This window comes from Labeo rohita, chromosome 2, assembly GCF_022985175.1.
Source record: "Labeo rohita strain BAU-BD-2019 chromosome 2, IGBB_LRoh.1.0, whole genome shotgun sequence".
NCBI classification, from domain to species: Eukaryota; Metazoa; Chordata; class Actinopteri; order Cypriniformes; family Cyprinidae; genus Labeo; species Labeo rohita.
Genome location: NC_066870.1, coordinates 23619383 through 23641810, shown reverse-complemented (window position 1 = coordinate 23641810; position 22428 = coordinate 23619383). Strand labels below are relative to the sequence as shown.

Genomic DNA, 22428 nt, shown 5'->3' with positions numbered 1-22428 from the left:
ATGCAAATTCTATCATTGTTTATTCACTCATTTCAAACCTGTTTGACTTTCTTCAAACATTCTATTAAAATGTCTTTTATTATGTCTCCCAGAAGAAAGAAATTTACACGGGTTTGAAACAACATTATTATATTATGTCTTATTCTATATTTCTGTTAAATGATCTCTTCCTACACATTTAAACTGAGTATAACAGCCTTAAAAATAATCTTGTGTAACATAAAAAGAGCTTTACTTGACTTGAACCAAAGTGTTCTGCTGGTGAGAGGACAGAAGATGTGCACTCCAAAGAGCTTTCTATGGAAGTAATTAAAAGTCTGAATGGCGTACATGTGTCTAATATGACTAATGAGTCATGTATTATGCATAATTTGCAGTTCTTGCAATAGAGGAGCTTGAAGAGCATCAGGTGCTGGGGTGATGAGTCTGAAGGGTTGGAGAGCTCCGCACCGAACCACCTGCCTCACACGCCTCCCTCCCAGGCCTGCAGCGCGTCATACTGAAATAGATAAATAACCTCTGTCTTCACAGCCAAGGCCTCAAGCATGACTGACAGAGGATGACTCTTCTAGATTACCCATTTTAATCTTCCCACAAGTATCCAATATGACCTCTCATAAGTCTCACCTGATGCCATGACCATTATGTCTGAAGACCAGCTATGTCAACCATTGTTTCATTGAACGAATGCACCTGCACTCCCCGGAAGCTCAAGCAATATTACAGACCCACGCCAGACCATTTCATACACTTATGACCTTTAGACTGGATTACAAATTGGAGTTGAACAGTGGTTGGGGAATCCAGTTAGGCATAATAAAACTGCTGTAAAATGTGATAAATGTCAGCTTTTCCTTCTCTAAATTTAGCAGATGGCAAAACTAGCTGTTCAACAACTGGGGCTGACAATTTAATCTATCTATCTATTCATTTATTTATTTTTCCAGTGTAACATGTCTAAACTTCCTTAAAACAGACAAATTTACATGAGAAGGAATCTGTGTAAGGTACTAAGATTTTTTTTGTGCTAAACAGATGAGGTGAAATTAACTATTTATCTTAAGTTACTTTTTTTTTGTTTTTTTGTTTTTGGAATTGGGGATGAAGAGAATTGTCTATTGCAATGAAGAGTAATTTTTTCTACCATCAAAGCCATTCAGGTTTAAAGTACGACCAAAACATATGCTGCCCATAAGAGGGCATTTTAGTGCCATGGTAAAACAACAACAAAATCCTAAAAAACAAGAGAATAAAGTTGAAATATTTTGATAATAAAGTCAAAATTATGAGAATAAAGTCGAAATAATGAGAATAAAGTCAAAATTACGAGCATAAAGTAAAAATATTTTAAGAATAAAGTCAAAATTATGAGAATTAAATCGTATCAAGTACAAGATTAAAGTTATAGGAGAGTATAGCCTATTCTCAAAATATTTCAACTTTAATCTCGTATTGCTACGACTTCACTCATAATTTCAACTTTATTCTCAAAATATTTAGCCTTTGTTCTCAAATGGCTATGACTTTATTCTCATAATTCTGACTTTATTCTCAAAATATTTCGACTTTATTCTGGTAAATTTGTCGTTTTTCTCAATATATTATGACTTTAATCTTGTAATCTTAGAAAACGGCAATAAAACTTTGTCGTACTGACCAAAACACTATCTGACTAAAACCTAATAGTAAATGAATTTTTGTCAACTGTATGCCACTGACAGGCTTATGTTCTAATAAAAAATAAAAGTAAAAATAATAATAATAAATAAATAAAGCAATTAAAAAAATAATAAACAATTTTGCTTATGAAGTCACTTTGGTGCGTGTCTATTCAGTGCTGTACTGTCTTTAAAGTGTCTGAATTTGTAAGCTTGTAAGTGCTGATAAACGCAATTTGCATTTTTAATCAGTGTATTATGTAACATTATTTTCTTTTTTATTTTAACTGATTGACACTCTAGTAGCAACTCTAAATCATTCAAGAAACAAGTACAAATTCCGTCTAGACTTTTCAGCCACACATAATGTGAAGAATGCTTCAGATCTATTCAAGGACTTATGAAAAGATACGCATAAAAAGATATAACGTAAAGAAACACAAAGATATATATTACATAACATGCCGTAGCTGGCAATAGCTGCCGGACAAAGAAAACATCAACAGGCACATAATATTTCTATTCCGTTTGGCCATTCCTGCTGTTTATTTTACATCAGACCTTAAGGACTATAATCCTTCATTCTTTGGCAGTATGATATGGGTGGCCGAAGCCAGAGGGGAAGAGTATGATGAAAGATGCCGCATTCTGAAGCCTCATTTGACAGTACAGGATTTCCCCGCACCCTCCTTTTCTTTCTCATTAGCAGGAGCATAAAAGTTAACCCCCTACAGTATTTAAGAGTGCCGTGCAGAATACATGCACCACGGTAAACTCCAGAGGGGAGTCAGATTGGTCAGCTAATGAGTCCTGACAGAGGCAGCAGCATCCAGAAGCTCCTGAAAAATGATTTTGTTAATACCCTCTCTGTTTTCTGCCTCTTCATCATCCACTTGATCTGGCAGGAGATAATGTGAACCAGTCGAGTGTTTGCAAGTTTTAAGAAAATTTATAACATATGCACACAAACACAAACACTAAAGATGGATGTGGAGCTTCTTGACCTGGAATAGACTTTGAATAATTTTTCCTTCTTAAAAACAATTAAATAAGCAATAAAGTACTAGACGCTGTGCGGTTTCATGACAAGCGGCTATATATGCTGTGCAGCGAAGGCAGGACCTGAACTACATTTTTCAAAGCTTAAAATTATAATTTGTTTATATAGCTCTTGATAATGTGAAAAAAGCATACAAACAAACTATACAACACAAAATCAAATAAACTGCAAACCGCAAATGAGGAGATTAAAAAGAAATACTTGAAGTGTGAGTGGATCCTGGAATGCATTTTATCCAGTATTACTCATATTTATGTAATTCTCACACAGAAATATAAATATTTGATCAGATTTTCATACATACATATAAAATATTCATATTTGTGCTATTCAAAGGTGCCCTCTTTCTTTCATTCTTGTTAATCTTTTCACAAAGTTTTCATTCTTTTGCGACTTCTATTGAAATATACACAGTATGACTCAGCACTCTGAGCCAACAGAACACAACACCAAGCTTTTCTATGAGTCACTGACTGACAAGATAAAGCCTTTTAGCCTGTTATTTCATGAGGTGGCCTCAGTGAAGCAGCTATAAAATTTATTATAAGATATTGTCACTCTGCTTATGTAACACTACTAGCACCAACACCATCAAATAAAACAAAAAGAGGTGACAAATTTCACAATTCATCTATTTGAATTACTGTTTAATCAGTAATATAGATCAACTGATAAAAATATATATACTTACATAGCATACCAATTAGATAATCAAATTATTTTTAAGTTAATTTATAACTTTGATTGTTGCAGATATTACAAAAAAAGCTATTAATATTTCCACATATTTTGTCTTGGCTGGCTTCAGAGTACAGTGAGTACAGTGAAAATGATTGATCAGGAATTTATAGGTTCTTACCAGTCAGGTACTCTGGATCAGGCACTGGGTCTGACAGCTCCTCGTGACACTGGGCTTCATTTGGCACAGACGCAACCACCATGCCATCCGGGAGCTGCTGCTCGATGCCACGGGCAAAGTTCTTCTGCCTAGACAGCAGAAGATAAAGGAGACAATCTACTCAAAACACAGTCCCATATTCATTTGTCTGTCAATCACACAAATCCTACATTTCTGGCACATCACTATAGCAAAATCTACACAACAAAATATGAGCATGCCTTTCTTCATTGTTCATTAAAGGAACACTCAAAATTTTTTGAAAATAAGCTAATTTTCCAACTCCCCTAGAGTTAAACAGTAGAGTTTTACCGTTTTTGAATCCATTCAGCCGATCTCTGGGTCTGGCGGTAGCACTTTTAGCATAGCTTAGCATAGATCATTGAATCAGATTAGACCGTTAGCATCTCGCTCAAGAGTTTCGATATTTCAGCGCCTGACAATAGTCTCCCTGTGCAAGCAGGTGGTCATGTTGGTTATGTTGACGGAAGTTAGCCTATTTTCAGGCGCCTGCTGCACCCATGGTACGGCAGCAAACTTCCCCCTGGTGAAAAAAACAGCATATGCTGGTAGGCATGTTTTGATGCTGGTTTAATGCCATAAACCAGCAAAGGACCAGCATCAAAACATACCTACCAGCATATGCTGGTTTTTTTCACCAGGGCCTTGATTATTACGCCAGAATGAGAGTATAGTTCCTAGCCATATCGGTCTAGAAAATTGCAACTTTTCATTTTCCGTCAGTCTTAGTACACGATGTAACTACAGAAGAGTCAAGTTTTACATTGGAAAAATATTGAAACTCTTTGGTCATTTTTGATGCTAACTGTCTAATCTGATTCAATGATCTATGCTAAACTATGCTAAAAGTGCTACCGCCAGACCCGGCGATTGGCTGAATGGACTCAAAAACAGTAAAACTCAACTGTTTAACTCTAGGGGAGTTGGAAAATGAGCCTATTTTTTAAAAAAGTGGAGTGTTCCTTTAACACCTCATATGTTAGTGCTTATACTGGCTATTTTGACGTCACAAAATTTTCTTATTCTTTCTTCGCTTCATTTAACAATATTGTTCAAATGGTTTTCATTTCCATTTGAACAATAATGCAGCACCACCTTTTTGCAATTAGCAGGTCATTTAAAAAAATGGGTACATAAGTATAAGTATATACAAAATATGTTATAATAGGCTATTTGCACTAAGTGTTTTTGTGCTATTAAAGTGCACCAAGTGCAAATAGTTTAGATGCTATTTAAATGAAAATAGCAGTATTTTTTCACTAAATGTAAATAATATTTGGTATAGGAGTGTGCTTCAGCCACTGAATAAAAAATACATAAGGTTACTGCAACTTATTATTTCACAATTCTGACTTGTGTGATATAAAGGCACAGTTATGAGAAATAAAGGCAGAACTGCATTTGCATCTCACAACCCGAATTTTTTTCTCCCAATTGCAGGTTTCAGAATTGTGAGATATACGCATAAAAAGATATAACCTCATGAGTCATGAGGTCCAAATCTGAGGGGAAAATAGACTGCTATGTTCTAAAAATAGCGAGTTGCGAGTCACAATGAAGAGATATAAACTCACAATTCTAAAAAAAGTGAGATATAAACGTGCAATTGCAAGAAAAGTTGTGAGATACAAATGCAATTCTGACTTTATTTCGCACAATTGTGAATTTATAACACGCAATTTTGAGGAATTGTATTAATTCAATTCTTTTATTTGATGGTGTTGGTGCTAGCAGTGTTACATAAGCTAACAATATCTTATGATAAGTTTAATAACTGCTACACTGAGGCCACCTCATAAAATAACGGGCTAAAAGACTTTATCTTGAACTTTATATCTCAAAATTCTGACTTTATTTCCTAGAATTGCTGTTTATATCTCAGAATTGCAAGTTCATATCTAGCAATTTTGACTTTATATCTTACAATTCTGTGAAAAAAGGTCAGAATTGTGAGATGTAAAGTCGTAATTGTGAGAAAAAAAGTCAGAATTGTAGAAAGTCACAATTACCTTTATTTACATACATCTGTATATGTTGTATATGTATATGTTCACAAATAGTTATGACTTTATAATGTGTAATTGCGAATTTGTATCTCACAATTCTGAGAAAAAAAGTCAAAATTGCGAGATGTAAACTCACAATTTCAAAAAAAAAAAAAAAGTCAAAATTGAGCGTTTGCAGTCTGTTTTATTGACAGGGGATCTGACCAATCATAACGCTGAACCTGTCTGACAAACAAATCAGACAAGATTAGATTTAGATTAGATTAACTTCGGTGAATTTAAACTTGAAACATTGTGTGTATTGATGTCTTTCCATGGTAGAAATAAAAATATGTTCTGATGTTCATTCTTTTCTTTTTTTTTTTTTTGTTGTGCTTTAGGTAAAGAAGAAAAGACAATCGGTTCACATGTCATTGATCTAATAAGGCAACACACTGATCTTTCGTGACACATTAAACAACCACAAAACAGTATTTACAGTTTGAATTTCTTAAAAAATTACAACATTTTAAAACTGAGACCTTGTTTCATAACTGAATTAACCTGCTCTGTCTTGTCTGTCAGTATGTTGTCAGTTTCCTCTTTCAATATATTTTTCACTCCTTTAGAACATGATGTGCAGTGTGAGGAATATATATATATATGTGCACAACTCAAAAAAGTAGATTAATGAATGTAGAAGGGATTTCTACGTCACCCTGAATAAATATAAATGGAGACGAAGGAGTGAATAAAGTATGAGTGGATAGGATACGTTTGAAATGGTATTAAGAAATTATTTTCCACAATACGAAGCATTAAAGGTAGAGCAGCGCAAAGAGAACAAGAAAAAGCAAACTGCAGAAAGCAGCGCACAAAGCAATGACTGTATATCTAAATGAGATCTGCTGTACTATAGACTTGAGGAAAGAGTAAGAAAATACAGTTTGAATTTAAACAAGAAAATAGAGATAAAAAAGTGAGAAGATGGGTTAAACTAGATATAGGTTAGTTTCAAAGCAATTTGTGCAAAAAATAAGTATGCATTGGATAGAAGGACTGATGGAAAGGGATAAACTGATACAACAGCAAAAGACACAAAGACACACAAATTTTGCATTCTGCATAGAAGCTCTGGCTCTCTACGTATCTTAAGTTAGATCAAGGTTAAAGTATTCTGGGACTGAGAGTATACATGTGTGGAAACTGAACAATGCGATATAAAAAATGTATGTCAAAGAAAAGTGTGAATAAAAGAAGGAAGGGAGTATACAGAATAAACTCTTTCCTTTTCAAGGCAAAATAAGCACCTAGAAAGCACACCAGGGAAATAGACAGAACGCAACAAAATTCTAGAGCGTCTAGTAAATGAGCGAGCATTCAGGAAATTGTACCAGGCAACATTATGCAATCTAAATCTCGCTTCAAGCATTATTGTCATATCCGATTTAAGAGTGGACTTGGATGAGAGAATTATATTATCTCTGAATACACAGAGCACTGTACAAATAATTAGGCTTAAACAGGAAGAAAGGCTTGAAATATGCGCTTCATTTTAATATGAGAATGAAAAGTGGCTAAAGTGGAACAGACTGTCACTTATATTCGACAAACAGACATATATGTGGAGGTGTACAGCGCTAAATACCCCCGCTTCCTGGATGACTCAAAACGGCGAGCTATTTATAAAGAAAACAGCCATTTACTTGGCTAAATAATAGCAATATCCTCTATTATTTGTAACCCAGAACATTACAAACCAGATTCTACTGATGTATATTAGTCTGACGGTTTTCTAGGGCAAATTAAATCTGGCATAAACCTCAAAAACTGTTCCCAAATACGCCCTCTCGGGTGTGCTGGAAGGTACACTGGAGCACATTCTGCAGAAATTTCTCTGAACACCAGGGGATTTCCTTCCCACATCTAATAAAAATGTAAAAAAGTTGTTTCTCTTGTCAAACTTGAAGCTCACGCTTCAATAGATTCTCGCATATTGAAATATTAATAGCTCTGCGTTATTGCTTGTCAAAGTCACATCTGATAAAAGGTTCAGTTCCCCATGGAGCCGGCGCAGCTAAATAGAAATGTGCAATAAACTTAGGGGCCAGTAATTTTAATGAAAATGATGCATACGGTTCTTAAGTTTCTGAAATTATTACCGGGCAACAATTGCGACTATAACCCCTGTGAATTAAAATGTCTGTGAATTTTGGTGCGTAATAATAATAACATATAAATGATGTTCGCAACTGAACCACATCACAACTTTCTCTATATTTCAGACTATCAAATTCATTAAAATTACTGGAAATTACAAAAAAAAAAAAAAATTAACAGATAAACCTGCATGTCTGAAGCTTTAAATGCCTGATTCTTTGTGTAATTTTCTAAAAATATAAACTGCATACAGAAAAGTCTCTTGAGAAAAACCTCAGTCGCAACGTAACTTCATTAATCATGTGCGTCGACAAAAAACGGACATACAAGAGGGAGATTTCTGCAATAATATCTAGCAGCGCAGTAATTATAGACAGAACATGCAAGTTTTATAAGATGCTCTGGGCATCACAGGTGGGATTATCTGTCGAATGAGAATAAGGGAAAAACATAAATTATTCATTAATAATTTGGAGTGTAAAACTACTGTAGGTGAACTGCTGCTGTCCAGCAACAGCTGATGGCAGACTACAATAATAGAGTATAATACTAATAGAAGAAATATAAAATCAGGCTCTGAACACACTAAAATTGCTTGAAAATGTCAAATAAAATTTGCAGAAAATATGTTTCGTTTTTTTTTTTTGTTTTTTTTTTTCAGTTTAAATAAGTGATTTAATTTAAGTTGAGTAAAGCTGATGAAGTCGATATCCTGTTTCAGGCAAGATAATGGGATATCCAGTTGTCAATTAATATCATTAAGAGATGATTTCACGCATAATTAATCATAATATGTGGGGCCGTATGAATTAATCTAAAATGGCTGAATTTTGAACAAGTATTTTTAGCTTTTTTAAAGCTGAACACAGACGTGAAGTCAAGGAAGCTTCCTCAAACACATCCCAAAAACTGCCAATAATTAAAATGACATATTATTAACATACATTTGGAAACATTTTTAACTTACAGTACAGTGAAAACCTGAAATCAACATTCCATTTCTAAGAGAAAATTCTAATTATAAGGGAAAGTTAGAAGAGCATTTGAAAAAATCGGGATATATGAAAATAGCTCAGACTTCAGGCTTTTAAAAATAATCAGACTGTTCACGGCTCGTGTGTGATGTTTTAATTTAGTGCTGGGAGAAAGGTAGCACTTTGAGTTTCTTGCTGTGGATAGAAACACCCAACTGGGAGATTTTAAGAGAGGTAGTCCTAATCATGATTCTGCAAAGTCTTAATGAGAACAAAGGGCACTAAAAAATTCATTAAAACCAGCTCAAAGCACGCTGGGAAGGAATAGAAGTGAAACTGGTTAAGGCTGGAACCCAGAGGAGAGGGAAAGTAATTAGGAAAGGGCACATGTTTTTAGGTGGAAAGTCTCATGATGATAAGACAGAAATCGAAATGAAATCCTGCCTGGCAATGCACGCAAGATATGGAGGAAGAAGTAGGCATCGGTACACTATTTGGAATGCTTTATAATATTTAAGATGTCAAAACAATGTTTGTATAATTTCTGGTACACAGATATGGACTGCTACTGCTCAAAAAGACAGCTTCTCAACAAGCTAGAGAGTTTGGCAGCAGTGCCATAGGGAGTTTCTGGATAAAGACTGTAGCACGGCCTTGAGTGGAACATCCAGTGGTTAACCCACACTCAGTGTAGCGTATCTGCACTGTGCACTGTGTAAACCCCTATGTACAGTATGTGTGCAAACTTCAAAGGTTTGGTTGTCAGAATTTGTATGCCTCCCTTTCATTTTCAAAGATATTCAGATATTTTTCTTAACTATCTATCCAACTAAAAGCTACTAGGGCTGTCACTAACCATTATTTTAATAACCAAGTAACCAGTGTATTAATCTGACGATTATTAGAGTATTCGGACAAGTATAATATATTTTGTGAGGTAATAAAAGAGACCTAAGCAAACAACAGCCTTTAAAATGACTAAAACACATATATAGTAACAATGAGGCAATAGTAATTGGTTTAAATAAAGTATTAAAAGCAAGTAATCATATGGTTTTAATGAACAAAACTGTAAAAATACATAATTTATTATAAACAACAAAACTAACCTACATTACCCATTATATCAAAGGCCTGTGGCGCTAATAGCCTGACTATTGTTTTTACACTTCACAGTGTGATCTAATCCTTGTTTAATATTGACTAAACCTTTAATTCAAATGTCCACTTAATCTTTAATATTTGGCCATTTACAACATAAATGTGGAAGCTGCTAAATCCTATAGAGAAAGACTTAGTAAGCAGGAAAGGGTGCGATATTTTGAACTAAAGTTTATTATAAATGGTAAAGATACATACAAGCAATATTGTGTTACATTTTAGCCTAATATTTCACCTACCTGACCGGAAATGATAAGAACAAACACGAATGTCGTCAAGATTCTCGCCCACTGATCTCTATATTGATATTATTATTAGATCTATATATATATATATATATATATATATATATATATATATACATATGATCTATATAATATTCTCTCTCTATTATAGATCAGTGTTCTTGCCCTGGAAATCCTGGTTCAGTTTGGCCAACCACAGACGTATTTTGTTCCTCGGACAGTTTTGTGCGCTCTACTCCTTGATTTGTTATAACTTTTCGCAGTCTGTAGTGCACCAAGTATTTTTACCTGTCCAACCGATTAGTACAACCCGAAACATGACAATAATTGACCATTTTCAGCAGCAATAATCAGCAAAAAAGGCGAGTTTCATTCGATTCAGGGGCATTTTTACATTCAGTGCCACTATATCGCAGAATGATCGCGCGTGCACATCCTGATTTTGCTGAGATAGATGTGTTCCTGGGTCAACATATTTTGTTGACCCTGGAACAACATTTTAATCCAAATATTTAATCTTGACCACATCCCTACACCTAAACCTAACCTTACCCATGAGTAATCCCTAAAATCAGAGGAAATGATAGATGAATGACACTGGTGTACAAGCACCAAACACTGATTGTAAGCCTGAACTTCACAAAAACTATAAACTTTTTTTTTTTAAAATCTGATTGGTTAATCACAATGTTATTCAAAGATGTTGATCCAGGAACATGTCGTACTTGGTAAAATCAGGTTCTGCGCGCTCTATTGAGAAAGAAGATGAACACCTGTGTTGGCGTTGGTTTATAAATGATTTACCTTACAAATCTGATGAAATAGCGCACCTTGCGTTCTCAGATAAACGTTAACAAACACAAACTCACAGCAATACGCAGAGGTGGAGTTTGAGATGCTTCACACACGTAAATGATAACTCTTTGTATGGAGCTGCTTTTTAAATGAGTTATACTGTAATGTTAATTTACCCTGGTGACCTAACCAGCATCCCAGCATCAAAACAAACCTACCAGCATATGCTGTTTTTTCACAAGGGTAAATTGATATTACAGTATATTAAACTCATTTAAAAAGCAGCTCCACACAAACAGTTATCATTTACATGTGTGAAGCATCTCAAACTCCATCTCTGCATAGTGCTGTGAGTTTGTGTTTGTTAACGTTTATCTGAGAACGCAAGGTGCACTATTTCATCAGATTTGTAAGGTAAATCATTTATAAACCAACGCCAACACAGGTGTCCATCATCTTTCTCAATAGAGTGTTTTCACGAAGCGCCATCATTCTGCGATATAGTGGCACTGAATGTAAAAATGCCCCTGAATCGAACGAAACTCGCCTTTTTTTCACCAGGGTAGAAAACGGTCTAATAATGCATTTTATGGATTCTCGTCCATGGAAGGCGCCACTTCCGGTATTTTACCGGTTACTTCAGGGGTTCCCAACTGGGAATGCTCTCGGGGTTTTGATCCCTAGTATTTTTGCGTAAAAAATGTCAATATATTTGCATGGTTGTCCAAATGAATATTCTGTGAGTGTTTTATAATGGATGCTCACCATAGAGGATAATCTTGTGAGGCTCAGTGGTGCTTATGCACCTATTAGCATCAGACGCGCTCTGACGGAAGAATCTGTTGTTAACTGATCACGTCTTCGATGAACTGCCTTAATTGATGTGTTTAAACAGATTTAGAATGTATTTTATGCATTTTTCATTTGTATGTTTTTTTTTTTTTTAATGGATACAAACAGTAGATATTCAGTCAGTTCAGTGAGTGAGTGGTTTAGTGAGTGGTCTTTTGACATGTTGTCCTGTTTGGCAGGTTCACTTGTTTAAGGAAAAGTACTCTGAAGTTGTAAAGAATGTCTGAATTAAAGAATTCAGGTGCTTTAAATCTGTATATGTATGTATGTATGTATGTATATATATATATATTATTTTAAAAAGTTAGAATTGAACAGAGGGTTTTTTTTAAGTTACAAAGTATAGCTTTAATTTAAAGTTTGTTTTAATTTAGATTTTTTTTATAACATGCAGTAGAAGAATAAAAAGGCAAAACTGATATTTTGTGTAATAAAAGAGGTTTAAAAATAAACCTCGTTCTCTTTGCTGTGAAAGTACAGTATAAGAGGAAATGTCAGGCATGGGGGGGCCTTGCAAAATTGACCAGAGAAGGAGGGGTTATTTTATAGATACAGAGAAAGAAAGAATATACAGATATATTTGTGTGGCAATCATAAAATTGGCACATATATATAGAACTACTGTGCTATTTTTGTAGAAATGGCACTGTAACCTGTCAATTTTGGGGAGGTGCCGATTTGACTTCCAACATGCCAGATGCTACATCTCATAAGACTACGTATAATTAAAATGATGAGCACGGACATGCAGTTGGCTTGCAAATACGCAGTACCAAACCAGGATGAACTAAAAGCTAAATTAGGCTGACAATTGACAAGCACAACACACTGGTATTTTGAGATGGAACTGACTGGAATGGACACATTCTTTCAGATCTATAATAGCTGTGTGTACAGAGATATGCATTAGCATTAAAAAAAGAAAACATGGGGAAGAAAAAGAAGTACAAGCTAGAAGACTGCTTAAAGTTTTGTTTTTGAGAAGATGATAATATTGTCTCTATCAAAAACAAACATAGCTCCAAATTGCATTGGACCCCACTGACTTTCATTGTTTGGACAAAAATGCTGAGATATGAGTAATTGATAAAACAATATTTATGTTTGAATGAAGCATGCTTTATAAAAACACTAAATATTAAACTAAACTGATAAATAAGAATTTTCAATATGATCTCAAACTGTTCACTTCCAAACACTTCCATGTTCAGGTTTTACAGTATCTAGACTCAATAAACCTCAATAAATCTTTCCTCTATGTTCCCTGATTCGTGACTGTCCTCGACATTTCTTACACAAAAAAAAAAAACATCCAGCAACCATCCTCGCTGGCTTTCAAAACGGCATGTTCATCTGTCTGAGAACACCACTGACCTGAAAAACGTCAAACAGGAGCTAATACATTCTGCATTGTCTTTTGGGCAGGTTGTCACAGGAAATACGTTGCACCTCACGTTCAAGGATTAAACAGCATGAAAATGTAACCGTGCCTTTCAGATATGAGTCAGATCGTAAAAGCAGCTGCTGTGTGACAACCCAGACTTGTGGGTAGTAACTTTTGGTGAAGCGCCAAAGGAAACACACGGCCTTGTGTAACTTTAAAACGGAATAATAAACAACTTCAACCTCTCTGGATGGGTTTTATCTGGCGGTTGCTCGCTCTTTTCCCTGTTGCATCATTTTGGAAAGAGATGAATCAGAGTTACCTCTGTAAGTATATGTTTAATTCCTCCTGAATTTATTGAGTGTACATTGTACGCATATGAGTTGATGTAATATGAAAATATAAATCATTTCTCTCAAGAAGACTCAAGGCGAATTCACTAAAAACTTGTTTTGGCTCTCAAAACCCATTAAACATGGCTGTAATATTTAAACTGTAATATTTAAAATCAAAATCATTCTTTAGGCTGATTATAAACTATATGTAGAAAATGCTATTTTTCTTGGCACAATATGTGTTGCACTACTAATGCTAATGCCTTAGATATTTTTGATGAAACCCAAGAGCTTTCTGACCCATAGACAGCAACGCAACTGACACATTCAAAGCCTGGAAAGGCGGTAAAGACATTGTTAAAATAGATCATATGACATCAGTGGTTCAACCTTAATATTATGAAACTATGAGAATACTTTTTGTCTGCAAAGAAAACCAAAACAATGACTTTATTCAACAATTTCTTCTCTTCTGGGTAAGTCCTTGATGCACAGAAAGCATTCTCATAGATTCATAACATTACAGTTGAATCGCTGATGTCACATGGACTATTTTAATGATGTCTTTACTACCTTTCTGGGCCTTAAACATAGTAGTTGCATTACCGTCTATTCAAGCTTTTGGATGTTATCAAAAATATCTTTTTTATTTATGTTCCGAGGATGAATGAAGGTCTTACGGGTTTGCAATGACATGTGTGTGAGTAATTAATGACAGAAAAATTTTTTAATCCTCCATATCTGAACATGTTCTGTAAGTATTGTGCTCCTTCAATAGATTAGCTTTTTTTTTTTTGTAAATCAGGCCTTGAAACAACCGAAAAAGTGCATACAAATAAATATGACTATTAGCGTATACAATTTATTCCCGCCTCAGTGTCTCAGTGAAATAAAAAACAAACATTTAACCACCAAAAATCTCATTAATCAAACATAAACCTCCACTATTTCTTTGAAAACCTCACATTAGATCAGATGATCTTACGTTGAATAACCAAAAGGCATGTATTTGTCTCAATTAATCATAAGTGTTTTGTTTATCCGCTGTAAAGATTTCCATTCCTCATCCTAGAAGATCAAACAACATTTCATTTCCTGCCGCTGCCCCTTCTGAGCAGCAGCATTTCGACTATTTCCTCAGGTCTGAAACTAATTGTCGAAGCCCTGCTATACACTACGAAGGATTAATGTACTGGCCATATCCTCCTTTTGTTCAACTGAAGATCCAGTAGCTTCAGCTGGCCCAATTAAGCCCCATTAAACCAAACTTGCTTATGGTCACTTTTAATTTGCTCCTCGCCATTCCACATAATTAGAGTCCGCGTTAGGCCCGGGCCTCTCAAAAGGTGAAGAGAACAGCACAGAGAGTAATTCCTGGAGCATGAGGGCCAGTTGTGCTTTTCAAAGGCTGTCTAAACCCAACAGTCTCTCCGGGTGCCTCCAAATGAGATCAGAGCTTTTGAGATTTGGCTTCTTGATAATATTAACTCTCCTCCTACTATTTCTCCATCGCTCAGAAGCTCCCTCCTCCCATACCGCGCCAATCAAACCATGTGGAGTAAATGGATAAACTGCTGCAGGAAACTGCGTCTGTAAGTGTCCGTGTTTATTTTAAGGGCTGTTATGACTTTGCGTGGTGACCTTTAGGTTGAGCTGACCACAGTGAACATCGCAGTGCTCTTTTAATTAAAGGAACCTTCAAAGTGACTTTGTGTGTAAGTAGATAGAGATTCTGCTGTGCTGTATTTCGCAAGATTTGTGCTTTTATTAAATTAGCCTTGATGATCGGATAGTGTAACTGGAGTGCATTTAGGACCTACAGCATATTTCAGACAAATACTGTTTATACAGCAGGATATAACTACTATAATGGACATTGGGGGTGACAGAATTCTCAATATAATATCAAACCGTTCGGTACGACATCCAATTGTGGTTTATCGGTTTTATGTTTTAAAAATTTCTGTTTTATTTCTGGCTCTATTTGTGTGTGTCCTTGAGTCTACGTGCTGAGATGAGGAAACGCCTCCGTTTATAATGTGCATTTGGAAAAAAATCTAATGATTTGAAATAAGAAGCATTTCTAAACCTGTTGTCCAACAAAAGAGAACATTCTAACATGTTTTTACTCCACAACATCAGCCAAATGTTTGAAATAACTTCATTTCGTGATATAATGTAGCTTCTTGTCACAGAATAAGACAGAAAATATATTCTATCCTGTAATAAATGCTATGTCAATTAGCAATGGATTATAAATATACTTTATTATGAAAATACCCAAGATAGCTTAAAGAGCACAGATAAACCATATATTGTTGCAGTCAACTTACCACGGTTGACCTTTCCAGTGTAAATATGTAATGTGTGAAGTCAAGACGAGCATTTGTGGTTAAAACACATATAGAGTTGAGGTCAAAAGTTTCTATACACCTTGCAGAATCTGCTAAATGTTAATTATTTTACCAAAATAAGAGGGATCATACAAAATGCATGTTACTTTTAGTACTGACCTGAATAAGAATTCACATATGATTTAAAAAAAAAAAATAATAGCTACATTTATAGAAATGACCCCGTTCAATTTGGTTTTTCAGCATTTCTGTGTTTTGGACCCTTTCCAGCAATGGCTGTAAGATTTTGAGATCCATTTTTTTTTACACTGAGGACAACTGAGGAACTCATATGCAACTATTACAAAAGGTTCAAACACTCACTGATGCTCCAGAAAGAAAAACGACGCATTTAGAGCCGGGGGTGAAAACTTTTGAACAGAATGAAGATGTGTACATTTTTCTTATTTTGCCTAAACATCATTTATTTTTTTCATTTAGTACTGCCCTTTAAAAGCTACAGAAGACACTTACATGTTTCCCAAAAGACAAAATAAGTTCAATTTAGCCTGATCTTCAATTTCAAAAAGAAATAAGACCCTTATTCCTCGGCTGGGATAGTGTAGAGCCTTTTGAAGCTGCACTGAAACTGCAATTTGGACCTTCAACTTGTTGATCCCCATTCTAGTCCACAATGAATGATACATTTATAATTCTAAAAAGAATTCTACATTAAGGCTAATAAAGTGAAATACTTGGTGGAAAGCATTCAATTCACTTTCTTTGTTAGCACAACAGATATTGTTCCAAAGCAGTTTGAGAAAGAATGTTGGCAGTTCCAACAAAAACAAACAACAACAATTCTCTAAAACATTTAGTGGATGAGAAAGAACCTTTGGATAAACCATGAATCGCTTAGTTTTGTGCTGGCACAATTTTATAGATCATACTGGTACAGGCATACATAAATGTTACATGTAAACTGTTTATAGTGATTTTTAATTAATATAATTATTTGTTGAGTGTTAGAGTTTTATCTCATTAGTATTCCCACCGTTACACAAAAGCCATATGCCATTTTCAGTCAGAGACGTGCCGGGGCGAGTTGTGCACATGCTACGACTTGTAATTTCCTGATCCAATCCTTCTCTCTTTTTCCTTATCATATCCTGTCACCTCGCCACTGTCCTGTCAAAATAACTGGCAGAAGCTTCAAAATAAAATAAATAAGCCAGTGGAAGATTTATACTATGGTTAACAGTTAACTCTACTTTCCAAAGCTTACGATCACTTTAACAGCAGGCTCCAGTGACATATAATTCATATTCCTAAACTGGACATAGGAACTTTTGAATGAATAAATTCAAGAGAAAGAGAAAGAGAAAATTCCACATTTCACACTATCAGCACATATTAAAAATGAGTGAAAACTATTAAACTATTAAAAATGAGTGAAAATAAGCCATCTGTTCTCTTTGGTAAAATCAAGCACATTGTAAAATTTCACCTGAAGGAAGCCTTAAGGATCTGTCCTGATGTGATCTCTTTGGTGTGGTTATTGTAGCCGTAGAAAAGGTCCCCAAACACAGTCTGGTTGGCTGGGATGTCAGCTGTGTCCCCGCAGTCCACTCCCTCAGTGCAGGCTTCTGACAGCGGCTGACACGAGCGGCCGTCTGCTCCTCTTTTATAATCTTCAATACATCTACAATAAGGCAATGAGAACAAGATATGAGCTAATGGAACAGAATAAAGAAGAGGTAAGATAATGCTTGCCACTATCAGTCAGAAGTTCAGATACGCCAAATCATTCTGTGTGATACTATTTTCATAATTTTAGAATTACAGTCAAGTCATCAAAAAGTAAGAAACCATACAAATGAGAATATATGAGCTGTGTAGTGACCAACAAGTGTCAAATCAACTATCTTTTCTTTTTTACTATGGAAGCCCATTTCCGCCACTGAAGAAAAATTTGTAAAAAAGCTAACTGCAACTTTTTATTTCACAATTCTGACTTTTTTCTTGCAATTACAAATTTACATCTCGCAATTTTGACTTTTTTTCCTGCAAATTCAGAATTGTGAATTTATATCACACAAATCTGAATTCTGAAAAAAAGTCAGAATTGTGAGCTCAAAAGGAAACGGGCTTCCATAATTTACCATTATTTTGTTTAAATGGTGAAATAATAATAAAAGTAGAAATAAAAATGAGATCATGTTTATTTATTATGCATTATATACGGGCTATAATGAATTAGGATTATGGACTATTAAGAATTAAAGGAGTCATTTATCAATTAAAATCAAACAAAACTAAAAAAGAAAATCAATAAAATAAAATAAAATAGTTTTTAAATGAACAAGTAATTATATGCATGTAATATATGAAATATATGTAGCATGTAACATTGAATAGTGAACCATTATAATATGCACTGTAAAAATTATTTTTCAAAGTTGTAAATAAAAAAAAAAATCAAAATTATTTCAATTTCAAAATTCCTCACTTAATTCAATGAGATACTTGTCATTTATTTGTAATTTTTTGTTATTATTATTATTATTATTATTATTATTATTATTATTTGTTTTTTTTTTTCAATTTCTGAATGTAAATTATTTCACCATCTTTTTTTTCAGTTTGGCAACTAGTTAAATGAATAGACTGAAAATATTACATTACACAAAAATGTTAATTTTTATTATTATTATTTCATTTTATTTTCATTATTATTTATTATATATATTATATATATATATATTTATATATATTTTTTTTTTTTTTTTTGGCGTGAGTCCTCACTCATAAAGACATCACCTCATGAAACAGAGCAATGTATAGTACTAGTTCAGCATTCAAAACTACCCAGAAGTACGGGTAATGATCTCCCGGTGTAGCATCTGTCAAGAATTTAAGGTTGGCAATTCTTTTTATTTACTGCGAAACAGTATCATTCTAATAGCGTGACAGCTCACAAGAGTCGTTTATATTTATGGGACTTTGAAACTTAGCTGTCACGTCTGCTCTGTACTACACAAGCGACAGAGAGAAAGAGGTGTCAGAGCTTAAACGCTCAGTCTCACTTCTCTTGGTAACACACTACAGTTTTACAGGAAACTGTCATCAGCGTAGGTGAGACACATCCTCTCGCTTGCACATCCGTAACACAGACAACGATTTAAGTGGCTTCAGATTGCCTGTCACATTATCAGCATCTCAGGAGAAAAAGAGAATTATGCGCATTTGCCAACTTTAGTTGAAGCGACATGCCTATAACAGCGAATGATCTCGGAGACTGTGAATAGGTCAGGAAAAAGGTTGTTTTAGCAGGGAAAAAGATGTAAGAAGGTGGCGATTTATTCTGCATGGCTCATATTCTCTACAGCTGTCACATGAAAGTCTGGAAGCTGAAGGAACGGTTAGTGTTGTGTGATGCATGTGATGTCATGTCAGAGTAAAAGCAATTCCACCAAGACATGACAGGTCACAGAAATGCCATTTGAGATGACTTTTCCTTAAAAAGAATAATATATACACTGTCATTTTTTTTCTTTTTTGGAAGAAGTAAGAAATTAATACTTTTATTTAACAAGGATGCATAAAATGGATCAAACCTGTTTTCATCATTGATAATAAGACATTTTTCATGATCACTAAATCAGCATGTTATAATTATTTCTGAAGGATCATGTGACACTTAAAATTTGCTAAAAGTTCAGCTTTGTAGCACTGAAACCCTATTGTAATTGTTATGATGTTCATGGATGAGCGATCTCCATGTAAAACTGATTGTGCAGACCAAAACGCAAGTCATAGAGACTTGAAACTTGGAGGGATGGTAGTACTCACTCTGCCTACAACACGACCAAGCCCGCCCCAAACGGCCTGACAGGGGCACTACAGCGATCAAAAGTATGAAATTCAAAATTCTCAATTTTTGTATTCTCAAATTTTTTGAAACTCAAAATTTGTATGTACTTCACATTTTTTGAAAAACATACTTTTACGAACTAGTCTTAGGTTTTTCACCTGATCGGAACCAAACCAGTGCAGAAAGATTCTCCGGAGAGTGAATATCAATAATTATCAAAAAAAAGGTTGGACAAGGTTAACGGAGGCCGACTGGAATGAAACTTGGCCTGTTTGACTCACGACCCCAAAGGTCTGAGAGAAAAAAGTAAGAAATCAGCCACTGTGGGGTGATATCACATTTTTCAAGGGCGTAAATGATTGTATGTTGTATGGTTTTTCGCATATACGCGCAATATTCATACAACATCATTGTGGACAACTTTGTCTTCAGAACCACAGCTGTCAATCAAATTGTCTGTTAAATGATTGAGAAGATGTAAAAAAAAAAAAAAAAAAAAAAACTACTTTTGCGAACTAGTCCTAGGCTTTTCACTCAATCTGGAAAAAACACTGAAGTATCATTCTTTTTGGGCCAACAATTATTAAAAAATTAACCCTTTGGGAAGCTAAAACAGGGTTGTTTAGAAAAGGGGTCTGTCCAAATTTACCCAAAATCCTATAAAGCCTAAAGGAAAACACAAAACGTGCTGAGAAAACACAACAGGTGATTCTAAACAAGCATGCAAAGTTTTAAGGGAGACCACAGCTGGCGCTGTAACAGTCATAAACGTTAAAAAAGTCATATTTCTATGGTAAATTAGCTGGATTTGCCAAAAATGCTTTTTTAATCATTGATTTAGGTTGGTACAGCCTTGCTAAATAACTATCTTTATTTTGAGGCCTACTTAATAGTGACAAATATTTTTTTTTAGCAGGTTACGGATTTAGTTTGCATATATCACCAGGTAAATGTGTGATGATATTAGCATGTTTCGTCACGTTCAGTTGTGCCAGTTTTTGATTTAAAACCACGTTTGCATTCAATATACATATAGACAGAAATGTGGGAACAGGTAAAAATTGTGGCAATTCACACTCAGACACAAACAGCCAACAATGACTGAAATTATGTGGAAAAAAGAGTTATTGTAAAGTGCTGGCTGTGAACTGCATGAACAATCAGCTGAACTAACCATAATGCACTTACTGTGAATTTCAAGATATTATTCAAAAGAAAACAGCAGAAATTCAAAGCAGTCTTCAAAAATAGCAGGTGTAAATGTCACCCTGCTGCCTTAAAAAGCATGACTGTGATCACAAAAAAGGTTGCGAAAGCACTGTTAACATGTCCAGTTTGAATAATCATGCAGTCTGTACAAGTGTGTGTAAAGTGTGTAGTCTTACCCGCAGAACATCAGGATGTTGTAGAGAGTAGGGTCCTCTTCCAGAGGTGCCAGCTGCTGAAGGCACAGCTGTTCGCAGCCCCCATTAAAGCCATCAGAGCAGTCTATGCCAATGTGGTGGTCATAGCAACCGGTGCCATCCTTCATCGGGCTCAAACCAGGTGGACACTGAGGAAAAAAAAATGAATAAATAAAAATTACTTTTAAACATTCTCTGATCTGTCTTAATATCACTTTATCTTTGGTATGTGGTACGTATTTCAGCATGATTGGCTGCATCACACCCATAAGCTATAATAAATAAGCTGCATGTGTTAATCCACACTCTAAAAAAAAAGACTTCTCAAAGTTGTAAATACTACAGACTAATTTTACTACAGACATTTTTCGTTTAAAGGAGAAGTCCGCTTCCAGAACAACAATTTACAAATAATTTTCTCACCCCCTTGTCATCCAAGATCATGTCTTTCTGTTTTCAGTCGTGAAGAAATTGTTTTTTTAGGATTTTTCTCCATATAATGGACTTCACTGGTGCCCCAATTTTGAACTTCCAAAATGTAGTTTAAATGCAGCTTCAAAGGGCGAAACGAGGTGTCATTTTTTTTCAGAAATTAAAAATGTTTATACTTTTAAGCACAAAAGCTCTTGTAGCACAAGCTCTGAAATGCCAGTGAAGTCCATTATATGGAGAAAATCCTGGAATATTTTCCTCAAAAACCATAATTTCTTTACGACTGAAGACAGAAAGACATGAACATCTTGGATGACAAGGGGGTGAGTAATTTATTTGTGAATTGTTGTTCTGGAAGTTCTGGACTTCTCCTTTAATATGTTACTTGCTTTTTCTTTGTAATTATTTGTAAAATTTACTAGTAATTTCTGGGTGAAAAATTGTTTTTTATAAAATAAATCAACAAAGTAACATGTTCATTTTAAAAATAACATTCCCTAACACTAAAGTTACGCTAGATTTCCAACTCCATGCCTATTTTCGCTGTCTTTTCCCCAAGCTAGTGATAGCAAGTTCACACAATGTTTTCTGTCAGCTTTTGGCTTCAAAGGGGATTTGACAGGTTGATTTTTCCCTGCCTGGAAAATGGGATAAATGTGCCTTCACACCTTAAGTTATAAGCTTCATATCCTCTTTCTTCCGGGAGGTGACCATACCGTATGTTCAAGATGCTTACATGAAATAGCCTGCAACTGTTGAGAAAGGTTTTCCTGCAAAAGAACCGCTTCCCTTTTGTAATGAGAAAGCTAAACAATTGAATTCCCCAGTATTTTGGTTAGAGTGAAATTTGTACAAAAG

The 22428-nt window shown here is 34.8% G+C and overlaps 1 protein-coding gene across 4 annotated transcripts in view; it reads right to left on the bottom strand.

Moving 5' to 3' along the window:
- Window positions 1–22428, bottom strand: part of astn1 (astrotactin 1) — a 276262-nt gene that overhangs the window by 113027 nt on the left and 140807 nt on the right. For all 4 annotated transcript variants that reach the window (XM_051137636.1, XM_051137646.1, XM_051137653.1 and 1 more), the window contains 3 exons: window positions 21121–21287; window positions 17369–17563; window positions 3578–3705 (listed from right to left, as the gene is read on the bottom strand). In XM_051137636.1, the coding sequence (XP_050993593.1) occupies window positions 3578–3705; window positions 17369–17563; window positions 21121–21287 (490 nt within the window). The remainder of the gene's footprint in view (window positions 1–3577; window positions 3706–17368; window positions 17564–21120; window positions 21288–22428) is intronic.